Consider the following 27,863-nt stretch of genomic DNA (forward strand, 5'->3'; position numbering starts at 1 on the left):
TCCTAAGGCCTTCAGATCCCTCTTGCAGATGTCCTTGTATCGCAGCTGTGGCCTACCTGTAGGGCGCTTTCCCTGCACGAGTTCTCCATAGAGGAAATCCTTTGGGATCCGGCCAACATTAGTGCATTTATGATGATATACTGAAATCCATTAGATCAGTATTTTTCAAACTGTGGGTCAGGACCCACTAGGTCAGTCGCAAGCCAATTTCAGGTCCCCATTCATTTCAATATTTTTAATATATTTGACTTGATGCTACCATTGCATGTGACTGCATTTGGGGAAATGTTACGAATCTGTACATTTAACTGGCTATTGTGTATATGCTTTTAACAATGATAGTAAATGAGACTTACTCCTGGGTAAGTGTGGGTAGGATTGCAGCCCAGGTTTGTTACAAATTTTCCTGCTTGATGATGTCACCTCTGGTTATTACATCATTTCTGGTGGGTCCTGACAGATTTTCATTCTAAAAAGTGGGTCCTGGTGCTAAAAGTTTGAGAACCACTGCATTAGATCACATTATGTTGAGATGCTTTATAAAATCATAACTGTAGCTTAATCATAGCTTCTGCCATATTCGTATGTGTTGACTCTATAGACATCCAGAAATATATGGGAATTCTAAAGTACAGAATTTATAGATTGAGAAGACTGTTAAGTCATAATTTTTCTACTGACAAAGGCATGTTATTTCCAAAACTGCCAATGCCATTTTGTAATTTGTCCTGTATAGCAAATAGTGTCAAGCAACAATATATCAAAGTTGTTTGGTCCATCTGATTAGAGAATAAAAAATGGAATGGTTTATAAAACCAAGAGAGCAGCTATAAAAAAGATACAAAAGGCCAAGTTCAACAGTCCATCTTAAGAAGTTAAACGTATGAAAATAGTGGCAATACATAAAGGAATGGCAGATATATTTAATTGCAAATTGACTTTATGGTTATGTCTGCCATTCGGTGACCTGTACCATCATTTCCCAGAAATCCTGAGAATTAAACCTTGAAGACAAATATGATCTTCACTGCTATGCAGAACTGTGCTGATCAGAAAAAGAAGGATCCTACTAGGAAGTGAGATATGCAGAACATTAGTACATCTGTAGATAGCAATAAGAGGTACTTGTTGACAACAGGGAAATAGCACTTTACTGAGAACGTGTTGAGAGTGGGATATTATCCTTTTATTGTAAATTATGCCAACAATCATCAGGTTATGTCAGTGTTATTCAAACTGTGAGGTGTGGCTCTTTAGGGCGGTGCCAGGAACTCGAAGGGGAGGTGCGGAATGTCCTCTTGCAGTGATACAGTCACACCCCTGGGCAGAATACGAGCCAGTCTTCTGCCCCTTGTCTGCGCTTTTCTTTAAAGTAGAAGAAAGGGCTCAGCTGTGAGTGGCTGCTGCTGCCCCACCCTCTTCCGAGCATGCTCGGCTTGCAGTCCTTAACCCTGGCTGATCCTTGTCTGGTTGGTTCCTAGTCCCAGCCTGGGATTACTTCTCATCAAAGTGAAATCTCTCTTTTCAACCCCCTCCCTCTTCCACTCCCCCCTTTCAATCTCCAAACCTTCTTGCTTTCCTCACCCTCCTCAAATAAAACGCTTCCTATTTTACCAGTCTTCAGGACTCTTAAAGTTGTTTCCATGCAGTTGGCAAAGGGGGAGGGAAGAGACAAGCACACACTTTACTTGGCCAGGAACAGAAAAAGGGTACTGTTTTTAAGGTGGTTTATTAATCTTGTTGTTTGTCTGAAGAGGATTTTTAAAGTGATGAATCTTGCTATTTGAAGGGAATACTCATCAGCCATTGATGAAGTGATTGCCAGCCCAGTCCTTTTCACACTTTCCTGGGAGTAAGCCCCATTGACTCCAGTGGGACTTACTTCTGAGTAGACATGCATAGGCTTGAGCTGTGCATCTCCTAGTATAGGAGACAAATCAGCTTCCTAACCAAACCCTTATCAGTTCTGATATATTTTCATGGTCTATTTTTGTTTTCCCCACTAGCTGCTGGAAAAATTTAATTTCATTAAATTAATAAAGGGTTCAATCCTATCCAAGGAGAATGGGAGAAATGACTAGTTGGATTGGGGTCCACTGGGGTGTGTGTGTGTGATGTTGGTCAGACTGGTTGTTCACAAAGTTCATTTGATAAAACAATTCCTTTGGTATGCTTACAAAGTTCAAAAAAAATGAGTCTTCCTGGACCAGACAAAATCTACCTACTCCAGCATCCTGTCTCCAACAGTGATCAGCAGCTGATCACTGCATGTGATCATGTGTGTTGCTATGTGTGTTGCATGTGAAGCATGTGTGTTGCTATGTATTAATAATATATTTTTAAGATCTGCATTTAATTAATGATATGATTAATATAATTAATATTAATATAGTTATATATATTTAATATTATTAATAAATAAATAACTAGGTATTTATATACCGCCTTTCTGGTCATCGGATTACTCTTCTGACTTTATTCAAGGCGGTTTACATAGGCAGGCGTTTCTAAATCCCTCAAGGGGATTTTTACAATCATAGACGTTCTCTCTTTCACAAACCGACAACATTTCAGAATGGATCTTCCTGGTTTGGTCTCACTTCTGGCCTCCAGTTCTCCCACGCAAGCTGACAAGCGGCTCCATCTCTCACATGGAGGGCAACCAAGACACTTCTTACTCACACCAAGAGCAGATGGAATCACTCAGCTTGGCTTGTCAGCTGCTTCATGGTCTCGCCATTCAGGGTGCCGGTGGCCTCAAACTGGCGACCTTCGGATGTTATCTTCGGGCTAACGGAGGCTCTACCCTCTAGACCAGACCTCCTGCCCATATATTTAATACATATTTAATATATTTAATATAGTTAATATTTCTGGCCACTTCCTGTTTAATGATGTCACTTCCAGCCCTCAGGAACATGATAGGGAGTCATGGCCAACAGCCACGGGGGTCAAGGAAGCCACTGGCCGGAAAAGTTTGAGTACCACTGGATTATGTATATCACATGTAGAAAGTATTTGTGGTAACAAGTTAACCTTGTGGCAGATCCTGTACATATGTGTGCTATTCCTACTCCCAAGGTGGGAGTTGCATGGTGGTAACTCACAGTGAGTTGCAGCGTCTGTGAACACTGAAGTACAATTTTAAGCTATATAGATTTACACTGCAACAGGTAGTTGCTTCACCACAGGTGAGGTGGTCTGTAAACACCATTGGAATAATGATGTATTGATAACAAATGTGAAAAATGAACTTTTTCAGGTGTGCCTCAGTTTCCAGATTGGTAGAGAGCTAGCACCATGATCAGAAGAGAGGAGTGTGGAAAGCCAATTGTCACTACAACTCCTGCCATATTAAGATACTGTATAGCCAAAATTGAGGTGGGAATGATTAAGGAAAAGCAGGCATCTCTAGCTTTTGTTCTCTTCTGAAGGAGGTTTTCTTCAAATTTTGAGAACCACATTTTTGTGAGATGGAGCTCTCCTTAGATTAGAAGTATTTATGCATTAAATTAATGTAACTTACGATAATGCATTCCTTAGTAGTTTTATTGACTTTTGCTCTGAATTTGTCACCGCTTTGTTAGAGTTTATGGTTCTTTTCAGTGTAGTAAAGCTTATTAGGTATATAAAATAAATAAATGGATCCCATTCCATAAAGCCTCTTATAAATAACCATCCTTTTAAAACCTAATAAGGAGACTCTGTGTGACTTTCTTCAGATAAAAACGAGGAACTAATGAATAAGTTCTGTCTTCCTTATCGCTTCATTACGCATCACTCAGCATGTGAATATTTGCTGATGTTAACAGGAACGGTTGATGTTGAATGTTCATGATTTCCAAGAAGGTCTTCATTTTTAGACCACGTTAAGGAGTGCATGTTTAAGTTCATAGCCAATCCAGTTCATATATTGACAAAGTCCATGGTAAAAAGCATGCATGATCAAATATCTCTTGTTGATATAATCTTTAGTGGCCTGGGAGCTGTTGTAGCTTGATTCCACCCTGTGCTGCTCAGTGATGTCAGAAATTCCAGCCATATGAGGGAATTCCCTGCCAGTTACGCTAAGAATCATTGTCTGGGTACGTTCCGGGAGCTCCTTCTGGTTGCCCCTTGGCTATCACTATCTCATGGCAGCTAAAAAGTCCACAACACTTTATTTTGAAAATGGACTTCTTTGTTGCAATTGCCATGCCAGCCAACGGGGTTCTCTCACTCATTCCCAAGAGCAACCTGGGAGTAATCCCAGTTGGCCTCTGGGAAGGTTGGGAGGTGGAACTGGTCTAGAAACCTCCTCCTCCCCTTTCCCAGCAACCAATACAGGCAGTAGCTTCCAGACAGTTATCCTACCACCTGGGAGTATTGCAGCAATTTGCAAGATGGGAAGGGTGTGAGGGGAAAGAACTGCTTCCACTTGTGAAGGTGCTCACTGCCCAGCCAGTCTACAGGTAAGTGGGTGGATGGCTGGGGAAGTGAGAGAAAATGAAGTGGGATGTGCATAAGTTTTAAAAGCAGCCCAGAGAACTCTGCTACTGGCAGTTCTTTACCATATTAGCCTTGTGCTGGATGTTGAAAGGGCAGCTGTAACATAGGAGGAACCACTGACTACTCCATTCAACAATTGACTTTGATGTTAAGGAGTGGTGGACAAAGGAACCATTCTGCTGTGGCTCTTATGCTATTAAGGTAGTTTTGGGAAGAAAAAAGAAACACAAGACCCTATTAGTGCATTCTATCATGCTTCCTTCTGCGTTTGTGCGCATGTATATACATGTTTGCAGCAGAACAAGGTGGGAATTAGGAGGCAACATGGATGGTAGTACCTCAGACTGTAGGTACAGCTGTCACATTTTTAAGTATTCCCCTATGTGAAAATCTCTTTGCAAGTGGCAACCTTAGATCAACAAAGATTGCTTTGAGCTGGATTAGAATCTTAATCCCTGTTGTGCTAGTTTCATATTTGAATTTTTTCGTATGAGGAGCAGTATAAAATAGAAAGAAAAAGAAACACCTGCCACCTGATGTGGTATAATTTTTCCTGGCATCTCAGGATTTAACCACATCACTGTGTTGCATGTATAGGCCTTCAATATAGCTGCATCAAAATTCAAAAAAAAGAGTTAACTTGGAAGTTTTCGAAAAGCTGCAGTGCACAAATGGCACATCAGTCCCAGATTTTCATTCACACATTTGCACATATATGTGTGCATGTGGGCATGCATGTTCAGCAGCAGCATTTCTTTCAACCAGATGTATCAAGTGCTGGAATCAGAGGGCAGATGTTGCTTTCGAAAACTGTTTCTGAAGTTTCCTGTTGTCTGAAATATGCCTGCTTCACCTCTTGTGTCTGCATTTCAGCCTTGGATGGATTTGTCCAAGCAACATGGAGTCAGCCAAGAGGGTTATGAGATAATTGATGTTGACTCAACTCCTCCTATAATCAAAGAGTGGGCTAAATGCTCTCCCTTCTGATTAAGTAATCAGGCCCATCAGGACAACTCAAGCAAGTGAAGGAAACATGCCACATCTTATTTCTCTGTTTCTAAGATTGATTCATTTATTCTAGACCAGTGCTTCCCAAACTCCTACAAGGAGTTAAGAACATTGTAAGTGTGTGGGGGGAGGGGCTATGGCAGCAATGTGATCCCCAGGATCACAATGCGGCCAGGGATGGGAGGGGGCCTTTAAACTTACCTGAGGGAGTGCCAGCCTCCAGGGGTTGTGGGGAGCCCCACAGATGCCTCTGCAGGGCTTCCCAAGCCTCCAAAACAGTTAAACAAAAATGGTTGAAAACCATTTCTGGTTTTGAATGAAAACTGGAAGTGATTTTCAAATGAAAACTTGAGGTGGCTTTCGATTGTGTTTTTCACTGTTTGGAGGCTTGGGGAGTCCTGCAGAGGCATCTGTGTGAATCCCCACGCACGCACGCGCGCGCGCGCACGCACACACACACACACACACACACACACACACACACACACACACACACACACACACACACACACACGGCTGGCACTCAGATCCAGTTTGGATATAGTTTTCAATATGCTAATGACATTCAGCTCTATCTTTCCTATCCACCGGATACCAGGGTGGCTGTCTCTGTCTTGGAGCACTGTCTGGAGGCAGTTGGGATCTGAATGAGGACAAACAAGCTGAAATTAAATCCCAACAAGACACAGGTTCTCCTGGTGCAGAAATCCACAATGTGGGTGCTGGATTATCTCCCTGCTCTGAATGGGATTGCATTCCCCATGAAAGAGCAGGTTTGCAGCTTGGGGGTTATCCTGGATTCACAGCTGCTCCTGGATGCCCAGGTGTCGGCTGCAGCCAGGAGTGCCTTTGCCCAGCTTCGGCTGGTGCGCCAGCTATGGTCATACCTGCCTCAGTCAGATCTGGCCACGGTGGTCCATGCCACAAGGACATCAAGATTAGATTATTGTAACGTGCTCTGAGTGGGGCTGCCCATGAAGATGGTCTGGAAATTACTGGTAGTACAGAATGTGGCGGCTTCTGTGGTTGCTGGAGGTTGACAGTTTGACTGTCATGCTGCTGCTCCAGCGGCTGCTGGTTCATTTTTGGGCCCAATTCAAGATTATGGTTTTTACCTTTAAAGCCCTAAACAGCTCGAGACCAGCGTACTCGAGAGACAGCCTTTTTCCATATAATCTGGTCCGTTCTTTTAGGTCAACGGAGGGGGCTTTGTTGGTTGTGCTGCCATTGAGAGAGATTAGGGGAATGGCAGCCAGAAGCAGGGCCTTCTAAGTGGTGGCACCTGTGTTATGGAACTCTCTCCCCTTTGAGCTGAGGACAGCATCCTCTGTGTTAAACCTTCCAGCGAGGCCTGAAGACATTTTTATTTAGAAAAGCCTGTAAGGCCATATGATGACTGTTTTTATGAAGCTATTTTTAATGTTTGTTATTGGCATGAGGACAGGTCTATCAAAGGCAACTAGTCATGATGGCTATTCACACACTCTGAATATGCCTGTAAATACCAGCTGCAAGGGGAGCAATGGCAGGAGAGAAGCGTACCTTCCTCTTCTGCTTGCAGGCTTTCCAGAGGCAGTTGTTGCACCACAATGGGAAACTCAAAGCTGGACTACATGGGCCCTTGGTCTAATCCAGCAAGGAGACCTCCAGCAACCAGAATTCCAGTGCTGCACTGGCCCCGCTGCACTGCAGCACAGGAATTTGTTTAGGATTGGGCTAAGAATAATAAAATAAAATCTAGCACTTATCTACTTGCTCAGACGCTTTCCTTACCCGTTTGCTTCCTGTTTACTTTGTCACTGGGATCTCCTTGTGCCTGGAAAGCTGGCTTCCTTGCAAGCCAGCTCCAAATTTATACCTCTGGTTGCTCCTTCCAGTTTCCTCTTGTGAAATGTTGGCGTTTGATTACATTTGTCATCAAGACTTTCTCGCCTCTAAGCACGAATGGGAAGTTCAGAATGCAAACATTTTGCTTGCTTTGCCTTCTTAACCTATTGTGAGAAGCTAAAATTTGTCAGATTTGGTTGGCCGATTCAAAGACTAGAAGTGAGTTAGACATGTCAGATTTTTCTTAAGTAGGGGTTCTTATTTTGAGTAAACGCTTCACAAAGGGTAAGTTAGCAATAGTTGAGACTTTGTCTTTGGAAGGAAAATCTTCCAGCGTTTTTCTTTAACCTGCTTTGCATATGGTAGGGAATGGATTCTTCTTGAATAACCTGGTTTAAATTTTCTTAATTCCATTCAGATGTGTAGCTTTTGGGGACATAGTTTACTTGGAGAAGCTGTTACCAAACAAGTATTGAAGGCTTCTCTGGCTTTTATTGTTGTTTTAGGGTTTTCCCCCTTCAGTCTTTTGTTGCCAGTTCGACCACCTTTTGTGTCCCAAGTGTTCAATGCATAACAACTACAGCGAAAGGCTTCTTGAAGCAGGTATATATATTTTTGTTTTGTTTTTAAATGAGAAACACTAACACTGCCCCAATGGCTTCCTGAAGCAGTAGGTAGGGAATACACTGCCTGGAACTCCTGGTGTGGGCCGCTGTGAGATACACGAAGCTGGACTAGATGGGCCTATGGCCTGATCCAGTGGGGCTGTTCTTATGTTCTTATGTGTTAAAGCAATAGGAATTGGGTTTCATTAAGGTCAATAATTTCAGATGGGTGCTAACACATTTCATTGAAACCTGTAAAAGTTGTATATTCTGTACAAAATGCATTTATGAATTGCAGGAGTCTTTGCCATTTGGCTAGTCCAAACCATTCTTGGTACATAATGATACATATCCTTGGGAAATCAAATGGCTTGTATAAATGTGCTAAACTGGAGTGTGGTCTGCCCTGTTGAGTCTTTATGGGATGTTTAGGAGAGAATTCAAAGTTCAGGGCTTTTCAAACTGGGATGTCACGAAGCTCCAGCCTGTGGGCCCCAGCCTCTGCCCCCTTAAGGGGCGGGGGCAGCCTGGATGCAGGGAGGAGGCAGCGGTGCGATCCCCAGGATTGCGCCACTCAGGGGGCTGCAGGGGCTTGGGTGCACTTACCCAAGCCTCCTGCAGCCTCCCCGGAGTGCGGGGAGCCCGGTGCGACCTTTGGCAAGGCTCCCCGCAGCAGTGAAAGTGAAAGCAGAGTGATCGCGCTCCACTTCCGAGACAGGCTGCGATCGCTCTGCTTTTACTTTCACTGTTGCGGGGAGCCCTGCCAAAGGTCGCACCAGGCTCCCCGCACCCCGGGGAGGTTGCAGGAGGCTTGGGTAAGTTCACCCAAGCCCCTGCAGCCCCCTGAGCGGCACGATCCTGGGGATTGCGCTGCTGCCTCTCCCCCCACCCCCGCTGCCTCGCCCCCATCCCTGCAAGCACTTACAGTGGCTCAAACTCTCCATGAGAGTTTGAAAACCACTGACATAGTCCCTTTCAGAGGGAAAAGCTTAGCATCTCCATCTCTGAAAGTTGAATGTTCAAGTTTGGTTACTAAAGGATGATACTCTAGATGTGGAATAGAGCAGGATACAGAGGGCTGTATAAGTATGTTCAGCATTGTCTGCTCTACTACTCTTCCCGTCACATTTTAGCACCTCCTTGTTTTGCACACTCCTAAATCCCATGCATCCACCAGTCGCCTGTCATCTTGTCTTTTCCATGTTCATTATAATCTTCCATCTGTTTCCTAATTCCAAAGGTGCTTAAATTGATTTACCATTTGCCATCTGAAAAACAGTTCATGTTCTATAGAATGGTAGGTCTGATTCATTAAAATATGTTAGGGAAAAAAAATCTACATTTAGAGATAAAATAATATAGTCTTATCAATCCTGTTAAGCTAACATAATACTGTATTTTCTTTTTATTATGTCTGCCCAGTACATTACAGGTTATAGGGCATACTAGAATGGTATTGGTAATGAGTCTTTATAAAATCAAAAGGAATGCACAAATTAAAAAACAAACAAACACCTAAAACTGACCCCTATGACACAGTCAGCTGTTTAGGTAAACAGAAGTTATTTACATTCTCAAATCATGAATATACTCCTATTACCTTCCAAGAGAGCATTTCAATCCCTTTTAAAATTGCTTTGAATCACTCTTTGGCACTTAGATGCATTTCACAAAATCTGTTTTGCAGATGTGGACTCCACCACTTTTAAAAAACCAGTTACACGTAAAATGTGTATGCATTGTGTATTAAGTGTCAGTCCTTCCAGCTAAGGAGTAATTCTGTTTAGACCTTCAGACTTTTCAAAGCTAACTTTGGTTCCTTGCCTGTGACATAGGTATAGCACTGAATTTACATGTGCAGTGTTTAATCTGGGTTTAAATTTGATATATTTCTGATGTTTAGTTGGTTGCAAAGCAAGGTTTTTCTTCCCCCCCAGCCTCCTTTTGTTCTGAACCGTGTATGTGCTTTAAGTGTGTATTCAATTAAAAGGAGAGTAGCTAGAGATTCCTTTTTCAGTCTTTTCTTGTAAAATAGTTTAACAATGCTTCAGTCTCCCACCCATTAACTGCTGGTGTGTTAGCTTATATATTTTTTATATTTTATTTATTTTCACTTGTCACCTTCTCTGTCTCTAAGGAAAGTTACATCCTTAGAGAGGTTGTTTTAAATAAGGGATGAACATGGGCAGGCATGACTGTAAAAAATATGTGGAGGAGAGTGGTGGGAGGTCAAATCCCCTCCTACTAGCCCCAGGGTTACATCCATATAAGCCTTGACCATGATGGGACTTGGAACCCTAGATATTGAGCACTGGTGTCAAACTCACTGTACCTCCCAAGTCAACTGTTCAAAGAGAATTGAAAGCACTTCAAATCAGCTACCAGATTTATAGTGCAATCCTAACCTTACCTTACGCCGGTGCAGTGGCTGCTGCACCAACCTAGAGCATCACAAACATGCTGTAAACCATGTTTGCAGCAACTCATGAACAAGCTGTTCCAACAGGAAGCCCTGCACCATCCTGCTGGCATTAAATCTGAGTCTGCGGCTGCAATAGCAGTTAAGAGCTGCTCCATGCAGTGTAGGAGTTGATTTCAGCTTATCTTGAGTCTTTAACAAAAGGTGCAAAAACGAAAAGCTCCCCCAGAGAAGAGAGAATACAACAAACGTGAAGCCTGCCATCAGTGTGACTAAGCATGAGACAGTGATGAGAAAGGGGAAAAACTGAGTCTTTGCTGAGGCTATGCAGAGGTTACCATTCCTTGTTCTGTGAAGCATGAGACAGGTGCATTGCAGGGGCTGTGTCAGTAAGGGAGCTGTATTGGAATTGCGGAAGATCTGGTGAGGAGGTAGGATGTCATCAGTGTCACCAGTGTCACTGATGGTGTCATCAGTGCCCCCTTTATGGGTTAAGGCCTGGGCATTCAGCAGAGAGTGTGCTGCACAGCTGTAGCCACTTGAAGGCAATAGGGCCCTCAGGCATAAAAGCACCTGATGAAGGGAGAGTTTGGTGTGGGTAGTAGAAGGAGGAAAGCTTGAGGAAGGAGAGACTGGATTAATGGACTGAGGAACTGATGGCTAATGGACTACCGGAACTGCGGTGAATGGACTTTGGAGACTGCTGGAGCAGATTGCTGGAGACACTGAGATTGGTGTTTGGCTGCCACGCCCAAGACTTGCTGAGGACCAACATGCTGCTGTAATGTTGGGAGGAGCTGCTGACAGGAGAGGGGAGGAAAGAAGACCTTTGCGGGTGGAATAGGCTAGCTACCCTGGTTGTGGGGTGCTGCAGGGCAGAACTAGGGTCATTCTTGGGGAAAGAAGGGGAGCTAATTAGCTCAAAGTGGGCATAATTCTCCAGGCGGAGCTGGGAATCTGGCAAAACAGAATTCCACTACACAAGCCTTCTTAAGTGAAAGAGGGGTGAAAGACAGAAAGAGGGCAAGCCTTTGCAGGTAGTTTGGCAGTAGCCTTACAGCCCAATCCAGATGGGCTCATGCCAGCACAGCGCTGGCATGCAGTGTTGCAAACACGCCGTAAAGCATGCCTGCGACAGTCTGCGCTAGATGTAAGACCGCTGCCCAGAGCTCCAGACGAGCACCAGGCAGTGGAGTGGTAAGTCTGGGTAGAGGGGAGGGAGTTACTCTGGGCTGGGGGGAAGGCATGGCAGGGGGAGCGGAGCGGAGATGGCAACAGGACCTGTGGCCATATCCTAATCCTGCTCCCAGCCCAGGAAACCCAGTACAGATCTCCACAAATCTGCACCCGCTCAATAGCAGTCACACATCCAAGGAGACCCATCAGGGCCGCCTGGGGATTACATGGGATAAGGGAGCATAAGCTCCCTTACTCTGAATAGTCCTGGTGCTGCTTCCTAGCCTCACGGGATGCAGTGGTATCCATTTCAACACTGCTTCAGCCCTGGGTGCTAGGAAGTATTGGATTGGGCTATTAATCTCGGGGAGAAGCAGGGCAAAAGAGCCACACTACTTCTCTGAAGGAAAGGGGTTCTTGGAAAGAAGCGACCCACAAAATTTGCTGAGCAGTCCATGCAGGCTCAACAGCTTAGGTTGTACTCAGAAAGGGGGGTGAAGGGAGAGACTGGAAAGCAAACAGGAGCAGAGTGTTACTGATCCTGGGTTACAGATCCTGGGTGCTAGCTGGCATGATTCTTCTTGAATGGTGTCTGGAGTGGACTTCATGCAGCACCAGCAAATTCATGATCCATAGTCAGCAAGGCAGGGTAATGGATGCCGTGTATGGGGTGACTCAACTAGGGTTTCTCTATGGCTGCTTCAGGTTCCCTGCTGGGATCTGCCTTTTTTCATGCTGTTGAGGTTACAGTGACTAGTTTGGAGGTCTTTTGGCTTGTTTAGCATGCCTCTGTGATTGGGCTCCATCATGGGGCTGATGGAAGTGCAAAACTTTTCTTTGTTTTCTAAAGGTTGTTTCTCCCAAAGTCAGGAAACTCTAGGAGGTGGCTTAAGTTAAAAGGCGTCAAATCTGCTGTTCTCACAGGATTTGTAGTCTTGTAGATTCCATTTGAATTTTGGAGCTGTGAATACTGCATTTGAATTTAAGGAGTATACAAGCCTCCATTCAGATTTAGAGCACTGAATTCCATAGATCAGTTAAGGAAAGAGGATTGATTACATAGTTCAATCAAAAGTGTGGCCTTCCTGGCTGGTGAATCTGCCATCAGTCCGCCAAATACCCATGTTACTGCTCTGGACCTTGCTCTTTTGGCAGGCACGCAGCACCAAGTTCATGGGTAGAAATGCACCCCACCCCCCCATGTTTTGAAATAAACAGAGATAACATTTTGACTGTGTAGGCAGTTAAAACAACTGGAGATGGTTTCCGTTAACTGGAAAGTCAATCACTACAAATGGATATGATCACATTTCATATCAATAGTTGAAATCTATAGAAATTGTGCAATCTGTACCAAAAAAAAGCATTTATGAGCTACAGGAGACTTTTCCATTTGGCCAGTCCAAACAACACTTTGGCACTTAATTATCAAATAGTTTGTATGGTTTTGCTAAACTAGAGTGTGGTTTGTTCATTCCGTATGTCCTGTTTGCTTTTATAAAACCTGCTGGAAACTCTGCTCTTGGTCCCCACTCATACAGTCTTATCTTCTCAGAAGATGGCTGCCTTGATACAGTAGCATTGTTCTTGGCAAGAGACTCAACAAGTTCTGTATACTTGGATCTTAGCTATTGTTTGTATAGTCTGAAAACAAATGAGCTTTGCCCAAAGATTTAATTGATTCTCCTTTATAATTAATGATATCATTGGCCTGCCAAATATTAAAATGTTTTAATGCATTGCACGCCAGAAGGCTTTTGAATTATAATCTGGAAGAAATTCAGCATTCTGAGATGGTAGAATTCTTTTGCGTGCAATACTACTCCACCTGTATTTCAATCCTCCTTGCTCTTCCCTCACCCTCAACTGTTTACATGTATTTCTGAAAAATATATTAAAAGCCAAGGTGTGTCATTAATTTTTTCTTTGAGAAGTCACTTATGAAATGGGCTGTGGGAAAAATGTAACTCTAAAAGGAAAGGTTATTCATCAGTTTATCATTGTCAAATATACAGTATGTTAAGAGCCTTGAATTATTTCTGAACCCTTCAACTCAGTTCTGTCTGTTCCAAACTGGAGACTTCCCCCTCTACAATGCCCCGCCTACAGTTTTTACTGAATTCACGGGCCTGTTGGAGTGAAAAAAACAACCAATTGGCTCTCCAGGCTGCCAAAATGGCCGATTGCCTGGCCATTACACTGGCGTGAATCCCCTTCAATAAGTTTTAAATTGACATTGTGATGGCTAGATTTGTGAGAAGAACCAAGGGAACCTGCTTTTTTAGGCTTCAGCCTGTTGCATGCATGTATAATCAAAAAGCATTCATTAAGAAGCACAGCCAGGATGATACCCTGGTTAGACTTATGGGTGGACATATTTCCCACACCCACCAGAGTATAGACACTGTAGTGCTATTTTTAACATTTATGGCCATTTAACTAGATGGGTGTATTGTGTGTGTGTGTGTGTGTGTGTGTGTGTGTGTGTGTGTGTGAAGTGCCTTATAAGGCATTAAAAAGTTGCTTCTGGTTTTCACAGAGAAACCAGAAGTAACATTTTTTTTGCTATTTTCCGTCATTCTGAGAAGAACAGCTTCTTTGCCTCTGGAATGTGGGTGGCATCCCCAGTGTCTGAAGATTCATATATCCGCAGTGTGCTCCAGAACAGAATCCCCACAGATACGGAGCAATGCCGGAACAGCAGATGGCGAACAGTCTTCAGTAAATTGCAGTGTGGTGGGAGAGGGAGAATGAGATCATGGCTGCTGTTCCAGGTTCCAAGCCCACATATCCAGAAGGTGTGAATAGACCTACATGTGTACCTACTGTGCATAGGCAGGCTCTCTTCATGTTGCTGTGAACTTAAGGCAGGCAAGTTATGTGTAAGATACTGTGCATAGACAACATGTTTTCAATAGAATATGAGGAGTCAACTCCAGACAGCTGGCATGAATAGCAAGGGGTTCTGGAACCCGCAGAGGATTAAAAAAAATAAATAGTGGATACCATATCAGTGGAAAATAGTTTTAAATTTCAGGTTTCTTGCTCTGCCATTGTTGCCCCAGAATGCATTAGTATAGACACTATACCGATTCAGATTCAGGAACCTTTTATTGGCATAAAATAAAACATCCTAATAGCAGATAATGTAACACAAGGTCCTCCGACCCACGTACAGAGGACAAAAGTGGCTTGAGCAACTGCGAACGCAGATTGTCAAACCGTTTGCAAGTTAGGATCATATGCGGAGGAAATTCAATGTCCAGAGAGTTGCAACTACATGCCCTTGCTTGCACACTCAGGCCATTGTATCTCCCCAAAGTAAAATTAGATGGCATAACATTGCAGCGTGCCAGTGAGAAGGCTCTCCGTTCCTGTGAGTTGAATAGGAAGTATAAGTAAGCGGGCCATTTATCCAGGATTGGAAAAAGTGAAAACTGGAGTGGTGAATGCGTCTGCAAACAGCTCTTGCTGCTCTATATCCTCCAGTTGGGTTTTCAATGTTTTAAATGCCAGCTCTGGAGAGAGGGCTCCTAACAGATCTGCTGAGAGACCTATGGCCTGAACCTTTTTAAGAAACAATGACAGGCCTGGGGAGAATGTTGGGTCAGTTAATAAGCCTCTAAGCAGAATATCCTGCTCAGGTGCATAGCAAACCCTTAACCAGAATTTGCAGATACTAACCTAGGCCATGGTTTCTAATTTGTGCTAGCTCGCTTCCAAACATAATACTGCGTATGGAACGCAGCGTAGTAGGGCAAATATTTTATATAAAAACCGTGACTGGATCCTCTCAACACTGGCACCAAATGCGGACATCCAGATAGGTATTCCGTATAAAATTTGGGTCTTAACCTTAGCATTAAAAATTTGCAGGGCGAAAGGGATGCATGAATTGCCCCATGCATAGAAAAAGCATGCAATGGCCTGTGTAGACAATTTTGCAGCCTGAATCCTCGCCTGCTGGTGCTCTCCAAGAGAGTCTGTAATGAAACAGAATACCCAAATACCTGAATTCCTTTACTTGCTTGGTCACTTTGCCATTAAAGTCCAGAGTTGGGGTTTCCATGATCTACCGAATACCATGATTTTGGACTTTTTGCAGTTTACAGAGAGCTTGTTCTGCTCAAAATAGATAAAACTAGATTGAACCAGGTGCCGTAAATCAGTTCTGGTTCGGGAGAGCAGAACTATATCATCTGCATAGAGCAGTACAGGGACTTTTATGGAGCCAAGTTTAGAGCAGTGAGTGTCAACCTCATGCAAGTGGGTGGCGAAATCATTAACATATAAATTAAACAGTGTGGGGGCAAGCACGCAACCCTGCTTTACTGCTTTATTCAGGGAAACCTCCCCAGACAAATCGCCACACGAGGACAATTTGATACGACCAGAAGCGCCAGAGTGAAGTCTCTGTATCAACATTGTTGACACTATACCATATTCAATCACTAGATGGAGTGAATAATGAAATCTAGTGGAATGAAATTATAATTATTTAACAGCGTGAAGGTAGGAAATTTAATTTTGGTGCTGTTTTCCTTGTTACAAGGCTTTTAAAGGTGAACCTTAGTATCAGTGGTGAATCAAATCAGTGAATACTGAGGTCCCACCTGTGTGTACACACACATATTATCAGACTTAGGGCTGAATAGAGGTCTCAGTTTAAAATGTATTATTACGGGGAGATCTGAAACAAAATCATTTGTAAAATGAATTTATTAGAAACTTTATCCCAATCTCTTTTTGTTTTGATTTGTTATATACAGCATTCACAGGCTTTGGACACTGGGCATATGAATAATAATTGCATAAATTGAGAGTTGTCCTTTTTGGGGCATTGTACTGAAAAGAAGGCATTTGCAAGTGATTAAGTTGCATTTTTTCCCTTTAATCTATTTCCCCTCTGTTCTTAAAGCATCATTTGTTTTGGTGTCTTACTAGAACGGTGAGAACGTGGGATGTTACCAATGACAAAAAACACAAAGGTGTATTTAAACCACGGACAGCTCAAGGTAAACGAGTGATTCCCACAAGCTGCACGTATAGCAGAGATGGTAAACTCATTGCAGCTGGCTGCCAGGATGGATCCATCCAGATCTGGGACAGGAATATGAATGTAAGTGGTCATCTTTTTCATAGATCAAATGTGAAATGCTAGATTTATACCTCCGTGAAATCCATTAGGACTGATCCTTTTTCCCTTTTGCATTTTTGTCATTCTTTTCAACTTTGCCACCTCAGCACCTATCACTTTGTTCCCAACCAAATGCAATTAGTACAGCTACCTATTCTTTTTGAGCAGTGTGAAATAAAATAAAGCAATTTTTTATAGGTTTTCCATCTTAGGATGAAGAAGTTCTCTGTGAAAAATGTGCCAACTTCTATACACTGTCTTCATAAATTTAAGTTTTTCCCTTTGTAAGCTATAAATAATTCAGAGAACACTATTATAAACTGTGGCAGATAAAATTTCAGTCTTCTAGAATAATCTGCTTCTCCATACTTCAAACTCTTCAAAGGGAGGCTACAGTGTGAAGTAGCTGAACTAGAACATATCTACAAATTTGGGCTTGATTGATTCAATTAATTGATGAATTCAGTTGATTATCTTTCCCATTATAAAAATCATTGTCTCCCTTCAGAAGTTAAATTAGCATAGCAAGAAACTTCACCCAGCACCATGGCAGCTGTTGTGCATGAGTCACTCTTCATAGTTTATATACATTTGGGTTTAGAATAGTTAACTATGTTTTGGCTATGCTATTTAGAAATGTAGTTTTTCTCTGTACCTCTGTATGTATGTAGTTATTTACCAACTGAATTATCTTTAGTTGACACAGAGGCTTTAGCAAATGTCAAGGAACATCTGCAGCTTGACCATTAACTGATGTTCTAGTTGTAGCAGTGTGCTTGCACAAAATCTGTTGGGGGGATGTCTCTGACATTCTCCGCTTGTTCATAAACACCTGGAAAAGTCCACCCACACAGCAGTGTGTTATGTCATTTTTAAGATACACAGAAGTTCATATGGGAAAATATATGAATAAGCAGACTATTAGAAGTTGTTAAATCTACACTAGGAACCTTAATATTTGAGTAGGGTCTACAGTTACATCAACAGCTACGTAAGTGATGAAAGCCAGTCTCTGCAAAAAAAATTATTCTGTTGGAACAAGTTTATGCTTTGGATAACTTCTAAAGCTCCTTGTCATTAGGAAGTTTTACTAGGTTTATAATGGAAATAATGATAGAAATAAAGAGATGACACTCAAAGTTAGAAGGAAACTGGATTAACATACGTGTGGACTTGTGGCCGGATATTTAAATTGATGTGACCCTTCTCAACTCATCTCTCCCTCCTTTCTCATGTAAAACAGTGTTAAAAGTAAATAGGTTGACATTTCAGTGCCAAGCTACATGACTTCTAAATTGTTCATAGAAATCCTTCTTTCTCTTTTTTATTTTACTTTAAACTTTTATACCCAGTCTTTCCATTTTCTTCATCCAAGGTGACTTATGTAAAATCATAAAAACATCAGTCCAAAAAATAAGAATAATCCAAATCAGTGAGAAAAACATCAAAACTAGAGCAGAACAACTAATGGGGGAATTAAATAAAAGAGAAAAATAATGTTTCCATCCTAAAGAAAGACAGAATGGTGCTAAATTACAGAGGAGGGGTGCTATAAATGAGGAGGCCTTGTATTGCATTTCAACCCGCCTCACCTTTGAAGTCAGAGGTGCTTAGAGCAAGCCCTCTATTTGATCTCAGTAGATGGGCAGGTTCATATGGAAGTAGATTGGCTTCCAGCTGCATTGGCTTTAGAGAATATTTTGAATTGAGGCCAAAAACATTCAGGTAGAGCAGTAGTTTCCAACCTGCAGTCCAGGGACCACAGGTAGTCTATGAGACCCTGAGAAATTGTTCCTGAAGTCTTGGGGGGAAAAATATGATCGCCTTTGATCACTTCTAGTGTGTCAGTGAATGCTGCCTCACAGACCACTGAAGTGTCAGCTATGGCTGTAGGTCGTCAGTTCTCTGCCATATCTGGTAATCCAAAGCTTACTGATGTGCCAGCTGCGGGAAGGTCCATGCTTCACCCTTTCTGGTAGTCTGTGGAGGAGCACTCACTAAGTGAAATGCTTCCCCATGGACAATCAGAGAGCACGGAGAATGGACCCCCAGTAGCTGGCATTTCCAGTGTCTTGCTGAGTGCTCCCCCATGGGCAACCAAATTTGAATTGTACTGTTTTGTGTGGTGGGAATGGAAAGGGGTTGCATGTGATCCACAACAATTCCAATGTCTGCCTAAGTGGTCCACAGGCTCCTAAAGGTTGGGAACCACTGAGGGAGAGTTTCAAGATCAGCACAAATTATCTCTGTGGTCGAACTGCATAGAAGCTGTTGGGAAGAATGTAACCATATTCTTCAAACTAAGCAACCATGTTATGGAGAAACTTGTGATGAGGATTTACTATGTAAATATGATTGGGGGGGGGGAGTTGTATGCTTATTTTCAAGATCACTAAAACAGCAAGATGACTAAAATTGAATATCCTCTCCTCATGCAATTGAATCTGCTGCCAGAGACAGGTGATAGCTCTGCTAAAAGGGGAAAAGATTTATGGTGCGTGTTTTTGTTTTTTGTTCTAAAGTAAACAGGGCAGATAGGCAGTTTAGGCCTGAACCAGGTGAATGCACAGTCAAAGTTAAGATGAAAAGAGAGGAAAAAACCTCTCAAAACAACTGTATTGCTGACCTGACTTGAGCCATGTAGAGCAGCTTTGAAAGTAAAAGTGCATGTATGCACATGTAAGCAAAAGCCAAGTAATTATGGGAACATGGCTTAAAGTAATGGAAGAAAAGGCCCAACACTGCTATGTTCAGAGTCTCAGACTACCTTCCCCTGTTTTGTTTCCCTTAACGTCTGGAGCAGGGGTGTCTAAAGTTTTGGGGAGGAGGGCCACATCATCTCTCTGACAATGTGTCGGTGGCCGGGGAAAAAAGCAGGAATTTCATACATGACAATTCCAGTTCTGGGAAAGGAAGGGTGGCATTCCTACTGCTGCGATGCCCCTCCTCCTGGGAGGCAGGATTTGGACAATGATGAATGGATACTCCTCCCACATTGGGGGGCGTCCCTTCCTGTCCCAGTCTGGACTCGATAAGCAGGAAAGAACCCCGAATGCCCCCCTGATCCTCTGCTGTAGTCTGTCCCGTGACGTGTGGCGTATCCACTGTGAGGATTGCTTGGTAGGAAACCTATCCAACTGTAGTTGCACAGCTACAACATAAGGATAACAGCTAGACAATGATAAAACTGTCCCGCTCCTGGCGGAAAGGGAGGAGAGATGTCCCCTGTGGGGGAGCCTGGCTAAGAGTGTACCCCCGAGCTGGAGAAGCGGTGGGTGGAATGCCACCCTTCCTTTCCCAGAACTGGAATTCTCAGGTAAGAAATTCCTCTTTCTCTGGGAAGGAAGGGCTGGCATTCCTACTGCTGGGATATACCAGACCAGTTGTGGCGTCTGAGGCACCGGATGGCTCTGCCTGGTACTCCCCCCTTCTGCCGAGGAGCTGCAGCCACTGTCGCTGCAGGTTCCCGTCCTCCATGGGGCCACATGGCGCTGGAAGACAGGGAAGGTGGAAATTGGGGAAAGGGTCAGCGGAGCATGCGCTCGAGTGCCCTTCCCCCTTCCCCTGAGGGGGGTCTCCCTGGGGACTGGGGCGCTTGGGGGAGGACAGGATATGTGGGTCTCAGTTCCCATCCCGCCTGCTCTCTGCACCGCGCGCTGCCCCGTGGGAAGAGAGTGACAGCGCCCTGGGGGAAGCCCCACCGCCTGCTGCTGCTGCCGCCTCGTTGCCTGGGCTGCCGCTCCGCTGCCACTAAGGGGGGAAGTGGCGGCTGCTGAGGCACTCCTTTACTCTGAGGCACAGAGCCTTCAGCTCACTCCTCTGCCTCCCTGCCTTGGCCGTGAGTCCTCCCGTGCGGGAGGGCGAGGGCTCCAAGATGGCGCCTGCCACGTGGCCGAAGCTCCACTGCCGCCTGCTCTGCCATGGAGGCTCCACTGCGGGCACGGGTCTCTGCTGCCTCCGTGCACAAGGGGGTGCTTGCATCCGTCCCCTGCTGCCACTGCTTGCCCCTCCAGCTGGCTTGCAATGCGGAGAGGAGGCAGTGCTGTCCTGAAGCAGCCCCCTGGCAGCCGGAGTGCTCTGGTTGCTGCTCAGAGCCTGTATTCGGTGTCATGCAGGGGGGAATCCACCCCCTCCCCATTCTGAGATGAAATCAATGAGATCAAGAGGGGCCGTGCGGGAGCACGACTGAGGTCCATCCTAACTCCTGGAAGCTGGATTGGAACTGGGACAGGAAGGGACGCCCCCCCCCCCCCAACATGGGAGGAATATCCATTCATCATGGTCCAAATCCTATCTCCCAGGAGGGGGGCATCCCAGCTTTAGGAATGCCAGCCCTTCCTTCCCAGAGAATAATTAATTTACATTTAAAATTTGAATAAATTTATATAAGTTTACATAAATAACTATATTAAAGATGAACTTACATGAATGATTGAAGGTCGTGAAATAACTCAAGGCCTGTAAAAGGCCTTGCACAAAGCAAGCCTGGCCTTTCCTTTGCTGCCGCTACTGCATCACTGAGTGAAACAGCAAGCAGTGGAGGAAGCCCTCATCCCACAGCTCATTAGAGGTCAAACAGTCGCCCTCACACTGAGAGCAGATGCATCGGGCCAGTGCGGGCTCCAACAAATCTCCAGAGGGACAGAGGCTCATTGGAGACTGGGGGCTCCCTGAGGGCCACATTGAGAGGCCTCGATGGCCGCAAGTGGCCCCAGGGCTGGGGTTTGGGCACCCCTGGTCTGGAGTATTCATCTGGTAAAAATTCCTAGTTCGCTAACATTTTAATTAAGGAAAGATGACAACATGTTGTCACAAGAAGATAAAAAGGTGAACCAAGATATTGTGACACGTGCTTTTCTTCAGTGCACAGCTTTTTATAACTCTTCAAGACTTTGCATGTAACTGTTCCGGTGTTTCAACTAACAGTGTATACAGAGGGGGCACAACTGTCCTTATATATGCTTCATTAAAGCATTATTGAACACTCCCTGTTTAACAGGAATGGTTGAGCAATAAAGTTGATAGCAGAGACTCCCGATCGCCCAATTGAAGGGTGATCAGAGTTTGTTTGGCCTGGCCTGGGACACGAGAGTCTCCTCCCAATGGGGAGTGGAAAGGGGCTGGGGCTGGCAGCTACGTCGGGCCTTTTAAAAGGCGCAATACCCAGCCCTCTTCCTCCTTTGCACGTGGGCACCGTGGGAATAGCAGGCTAGGAGGCGTGAATGGGACGGGGCATGCACCTTCAGGCAGCATAGGCAGGGCAGAACCCAATTTCAGTCCTCAGGGGCTCGGCGGCACGAGGACGTAGACAGTGCCCTGGCCAGGACCGTGGGGCACACCTCAGAGGCTCTGCAGCTCGAGGTGGCGCAACCCACGGTCCAGCTGCCTTCCCCTTAAGGGACAGACATGGATGAAATGTGCCGCCCAACAACGGGGTGTGAATTGGAGTCAGGTGCATGCCTGCCTGGGGGGCAGAGGTGTTCTGGTACCGCCTAGAGGTCCCGCCTCCGCACCACAGGGGGCTTTCGCTGCCTCAGATGCTGCAGGTCTCAGCCTCCTTTTCTGCTGTAACTGCTAAATAAAGTGGCCCTTTCTCCCATATCTGTTGTCTCAAGTGTTCGTTGGACAGTGCGGAAACAAACATTTACTAATCCTGAAGAGTCAGAAAAGTGGGGGGGGGGGAGTGTAGAGACAGAGATACAGCATCCATATGTGGTGGCATGGAGTTCCCTCCCTCTCTTTGCATACCTGTGTGCAGTGCATTGTGTTTACTTCCATGGTTGGAGTGATGAGGTAGAGGTTCCAGTTGGGTGCTTGTGTGTGGCATCCTCCTGGGGCAGATTACAAGCAATAAGAATTCTGAGAAGATGAGTGTTTAACAAACTCTCTTGCCATACATGTTGTGAAGGACAAGTAGTTGTTTGTTCAGAGTGCTCCGTTTGGGGGACCAGAGAGATATGGCCCCATATCACGTATAATCTGACCTGTGGTTTCCCTGACAGGGGCTTATATACTAGAGTTGGTATATTATGATTGACTGCAAAATGTAGTATATATCCTTTGCTCCATCATGGGGGATTGGGTAGTGTGGGGGGGGGTAGGGGTGACAGGAGTTGCAATTTGCTGCTGTTTTTCCCTTCCACATTGTTCTCTGTGGGTACCTCCTACCTGCTCTACCAGTTACTCTGGCAGCTACAGCTATACCTATTCTGCCAGCTCTATCATTAGTGTAGTGATTTTCTACATTGGAAGTGTGTCTGTCATCTGAAGGGGGATTAAGATCTGGCATATGTCAACTCCTTCTTGTCCTTCCCATTGTGAAACTCCCATCTTCTCCCTATGTTGGCCTCTTCACTTGTGGAGTTGTGCCAGTATCCGAATTACCCTTGAGTAACACTGGTGCAGCTTTTTTCTGACTTGTGCCAGCATCCATGGCATGTCCATCAGCAGGCAGACTTCTATGCCAGGGGTGGGGGATGGGGGCTATGATTGCACAGGTGTATGTAAAGATACATCTGTGTATCTCAAGGGTCAGATTGGACCTTAAAAATATTTCCTTGAGTCACAATTTCATTGGAAATTTGATTCACTTATTTCTGAAAGTCTTTTTCAGCCATTTTTATATACCCTTCTCTAAAATTCTGTCTATCCAGCCATAATTTTTGGCACTTTTCCTGATTTTTATAATGCATTTAAAATTATGTATGGAAGTTTTCTTAAATTTTATTCTATAATTTTGCTAGTAAGAGGAATTTTTTTGTTGCTGTTTAGCCCATTTCTGTTTCAACAAATACAGAGGAAGAAATATGTTTGATTTTTCTCCAGTGTATGTAGCCCATCAAAAAGACATGTATAGGGGTTTTAGACATGTTGTAATTGGACAGCAAGCAAATCAGGGCAATATATTTTTTATTCCCTATGTAGGGATGTATTGTCTTAGGTAATATTGAGTTGCAACATGATGTAGATTAAAAAATACTATAAGACCCACTCTCTTCTATTTTGCTTAGGTAGATTTGTGCATTGCATCATTCAGGCAGAAATACTGTTTGCATCGCAAATTATCCAGTAAATTAACACAGTGCTAAAACGTTGCTCACATTTACTAAAGTTAAAATTGCTAACAATGATGAAAATTGCCCTTTTGCCTTTATTCACATGACAAACTAATGGTTCCACGGAGCTTTTGAAGAGTACCTAGCTACATCTGGACATTTCTTGAGTAAATAAAAGATGAAAGGCATCCAAATAGACAGTATATTTTCCTTGCAAGCTCAAGGTAAAGTTTCCATACCATAAGTATCCCACACTTCTTGTTCCAAAGATATGTGTGCCAGACCTCTGCTACAGAACCTGACAAATTACATATAGCATGCCAGAAGCAAATATTAACATTTTTTTTCTGTATACATCTGGTTCAGCCAGTACTTCCTAAACTGCAGCCTGGAAATAGCACCTTATGATCATCAGATTCTCCTCCCTTCGGCCAAGATAAAAAAGGTCACTGTTCTATTTCTAAATGCATTCTCTTTTATATAATAAACAGTTTATAGTAAAGTGCTATCCAACTGTTTGTATTAGCTAATACACTGACAAGAGGCAGTTCTGAAGCTCAAGCTCTGTCACTCCTGATGAAAATAATTCAAGCAGTCCAGTTCTAGGGCCAAGTAAGTTTGAGGGGGAAAAGCTCTTCCTGCAGCAATTCATGTTCTCTCTTAGGTGCTTCTACAAGAGAAGTTTCCTAAGCTTAGGATAACTTTCCTATTTGTGCACAGGGCCTCTGAGAGGAATTTTATTAGGGTTACAAAGCTTTTTTGGGCCCCTTCCCTTAAACATTGGATCATAATTTCATATGATCAGTGGATCGAGTTTCTGTGCATTGCAATTTATAAAATTATGTAGGCTTACACAAAATGTGAATGCCAGTCTTCACACAATACATGCAAATGTTTTCTGAAATCCCAGGAAATTTCCAGCACCCCTCCTTTGACTCCTGGACCCCCTTTTGACTCTTTCCCCAACTACAATTCCCCAATTCCCCTTCACCCCCCACCCTTATGGTCCCTGTTTGTGCATACCCTTAGTTATTCATAAAAGTAAAAACAGAGGAGGGATGGAGGAAGATTTCAGCTTCCAGGTCCTAATTTTTGTCTTCATTCAAAGAAAATGGTTCCAGGAAAAAGAACAGTGGAGTTTTTATTACATTGAGTCACAGAAAGTAAACCCTATGATACCAAAACCCAGCAGCGAAAAGAGGGTTGCCCAAATTACCCTCTCTCAACTTATAGAGCAATGGAATTAATGCTTCATGTTGTTAGGGGTTGTATAGGCTTGGGTTCTCCCTCTTGTCCAATTCAAAACACTTAATATGAAGGACCTTGGCCTCCCCAGGCTATCATCTGTATCTCTTTGGAGCAGTGACAGTGCAACCATCAAAGTAAACTAGGCAGCTATTTGAGATGCCAAAATTCTAGAGGTACGAGAATTGCCTCATTGCCTCAAGAATTGCCTCGTACTTGCCTCAATTATATAAATGTCTTGGGGAGAGAGAGATGGTGCCTGCATCTTCAGGCAGTGAGACAGCTTAGCAGCTCAGCCACTGAATAGTATATCTGCATTCTACAAGACTTGATTGAAATCCTTTTAATCTTCACTGGCAACTTATAGCATAGATTTGTGTTGTAATCTTATACACAACTTTGGGTAAAGGTTTCTGTATTGAATGAATGAATGAATGAATGAATGAATGAATGAATGAATGAACGAACCTTTATTAGGCATAGATAGAGAAATCATAAAAGCAAACATAATTAGTCCTAATCCCGTTTATCAAAAACGGAGTTAAGATATTAAATTACTAATAAAACATTTACAGTTCAACATAAAATATCAACATTTTTGACAAATTACATTAAGAAGGCTTGGAAATCACCAAAAGTAAAAATTTAGAAATTCCCTCTAGCACATCTGGTGAGCAGTCATTTAGGAGACACTTTAGTTTTGCCTCATCCGAAAGCCCATTCATTTTGCCGAGAAGTGGAGTCATGTAAGTGTGGCGGGATCTAGTGTGCCGGGGACAATAAAAAAGAATGTGTATGATTGATTCAATATTTCCCAAATTACAAGGGCAGAGGCGTTCTTTATATGGTATTTGCCTATATCTGCCTTCTGTGACCTTGGATGGAAACACACTGAATCTTGCCAAAGAGATTGCACGACGTTCAGAGGGGTTGATCAGAATACTCAGATAAGGAGCCATTTGCCCATACTTTAGCGGGATAGAGAAATTAAGAGGGGAGCAAATTCTAGAAACAAGTTCAAAGAGGTTTTGTGCCTCAATGTCTAGCATTCTTTGCTTTACCCTTTGATAAACTTCAGGGAATGGATAGAAACTTTAAAAATCCAATGAAAAACCAATTGATTCGATTTTTGATTTAATTTGGCTATACCATTTAGAAGAACCAGACTCAGATAGCATTCTGGATAGGAGGCTGCCTGGTTTCATGTTATAATGTAATTGGAGCCAATAGCGTATGGTTAAAAGCCATGCTCTTGATACTAAGAGTGATTTCCGGTCTCCAAACATAATGCAGAGTATGGTACAGATTTAGGTAAACCCAGGATAGCCCTCAAAAATTTAGCTTGGATACTCTCAAGGGTGTGATTTATAGAGCTAATCCAGATAGGGCACCCGTCCAGCAGCTGTGCCGATACCTTGGCATTAAATACCTTGAGAGCAGCTGGTATATAACGATTGCCCTGACTAAAAAAGAATCGATTGGTGCTCTGCAAAGTGACACGGTTTCTGTATTTATTTAAATTAAATAAATGAAATAGTTGCAGTTTTTGAAGGGGAGTAAAGAAGTAGCAGGCATTAACAAATAAAAGTATCTTGATCTACTCTAGATCCTGCAGTTTTAAATATATTTACTTGAGAGTATGTCCCACTAGACCCAAGGAAACTATTTTCTGAGTAAGATAAATGCTTAAGATTGCACTATTGTTATGCTGTTGTCATGTTTCTTAAGATACAATAAGATTCATGGGAGCAGGAACAAACATGTTGAATTTGTCTAAGCAGAAATCCTTGAGCTGACCCTATCTTTAGGCTTTAGCCCACCTCAGAGTTTGAAAACATAGATTTTAATATTCAATTATAGAATAGTAGGAACCATGAAGGAATAGGAACCAGTAGGAAGAGTAATAGAGCATGACAGACCAGGATCAACCAAAGTGACATGTTTTCCAATAGCATTTAACGATTTAGGTTAGAATCTCAAAACTCGAATAATGATTTTGGACTTTGGGTAGTTTGGATAACAGCATTAGTCTCATACTTTTTCTCTCTCACAATAATAAGAAACATTCTCTGTGAGCACGGGTGGAATGTATAGGACAGTTTCCAGATTTTGCTGCTAACAGGGTTGGTGTTTCAAAATAACAGATGTAAACATATTTTGTTCAAGTTATAGGACTTGTATTTTATTTTAATGAGTTTTTTTACTGTCCTTGGCTTGTGTGGCTTAGATCAGCAATTCTCAATCTTTTAAGTCTCCGGAGCCCTTTACACTCCTAAAAGTCATCTTGGGGAGCCCCAGGGCACAGGCGCATGTGCGGAGTGGCACAGCATCAAACCCAACACCAAATACCAGCAAAGAACCACAACAGGAGGAGAATGAGAAAGGAGAGCCATGAGCAGGGGAGGCAGGAAATACAGACAAGCAAACTGGGCCAGGGGCAGATGATGGCCATTTACTTTGTGCTCATGGAATCCCTGAAAGCCCCAGGACTCCTAGGAGCACACTTGAGAAATGCTGACTTAGATTATTAAAACTGCCTAGAGCTCACCTTGTTTGGTTATGAATCCAAGCAAATAATTAGTACTATATTTCAAGAGGCTGAATTGATATGACACTTCATTTCTTCTGGAAATTTATTTTAACATACCAATTTGGTTTTCTTACTCATTTCTGTTTTGCATGGGAGCAGGAAACCTCCATTCTGCCCTTCCCCTGCTCCTCCGCTGGTCCAAGGAACACCTATCTGCTCCGGAAGGCTCTGGCCTCGGACTAGCACTGGTAGATCAGTGCAGGCCTTTCCACCAACACCAGGATCCTCCACACTGCCACAACTCTTTGCAACAGTGCACACACCCATCACACTGGTGGTAGCCAGTTTAGGATTGGGTTGTTAATGTGATAGT

General features: G+C 43.5%; 1 protein-coding gene across 2 annotated transcripts in view; it reads left to right on the top strand.

Annotated features, from left to right (window-relative positions):
- The window catches only part of WDR70 (WD repeat domain 70), a 136,408-nt gene that overhangs the window by 61,685 nt on the left and 46,860 nt on the right, over nt 1–27,863 (top strand). For both annotated transcript variants that reach the window (XM_066617367.1, XM_066617368.1), the window contains exon 9: nt 16,468–16,642. In XM_066617367.1, the coding sequence (XP_066473464.1) occupies nt 16,468–16,642 (175 nt within the window). The remainder of the gene's footprint in view (nt 1–16,467; nt 16,643–27,863) is intronic.

This window comes from Tiliqua scincoides, chromosome 2 (assembly GCF_035046505.1).
Source record: "Tiliqua scincoides isolate rTilSci1 chromosome 2, rTilSci1.hap2, whole genome shotgun sequence".
NCBI lineage: Eukaryota > Metazoa > Chordata > Lepidosauria > Squamata > Scincidae > Tiliqua > Tiliqua scincoides.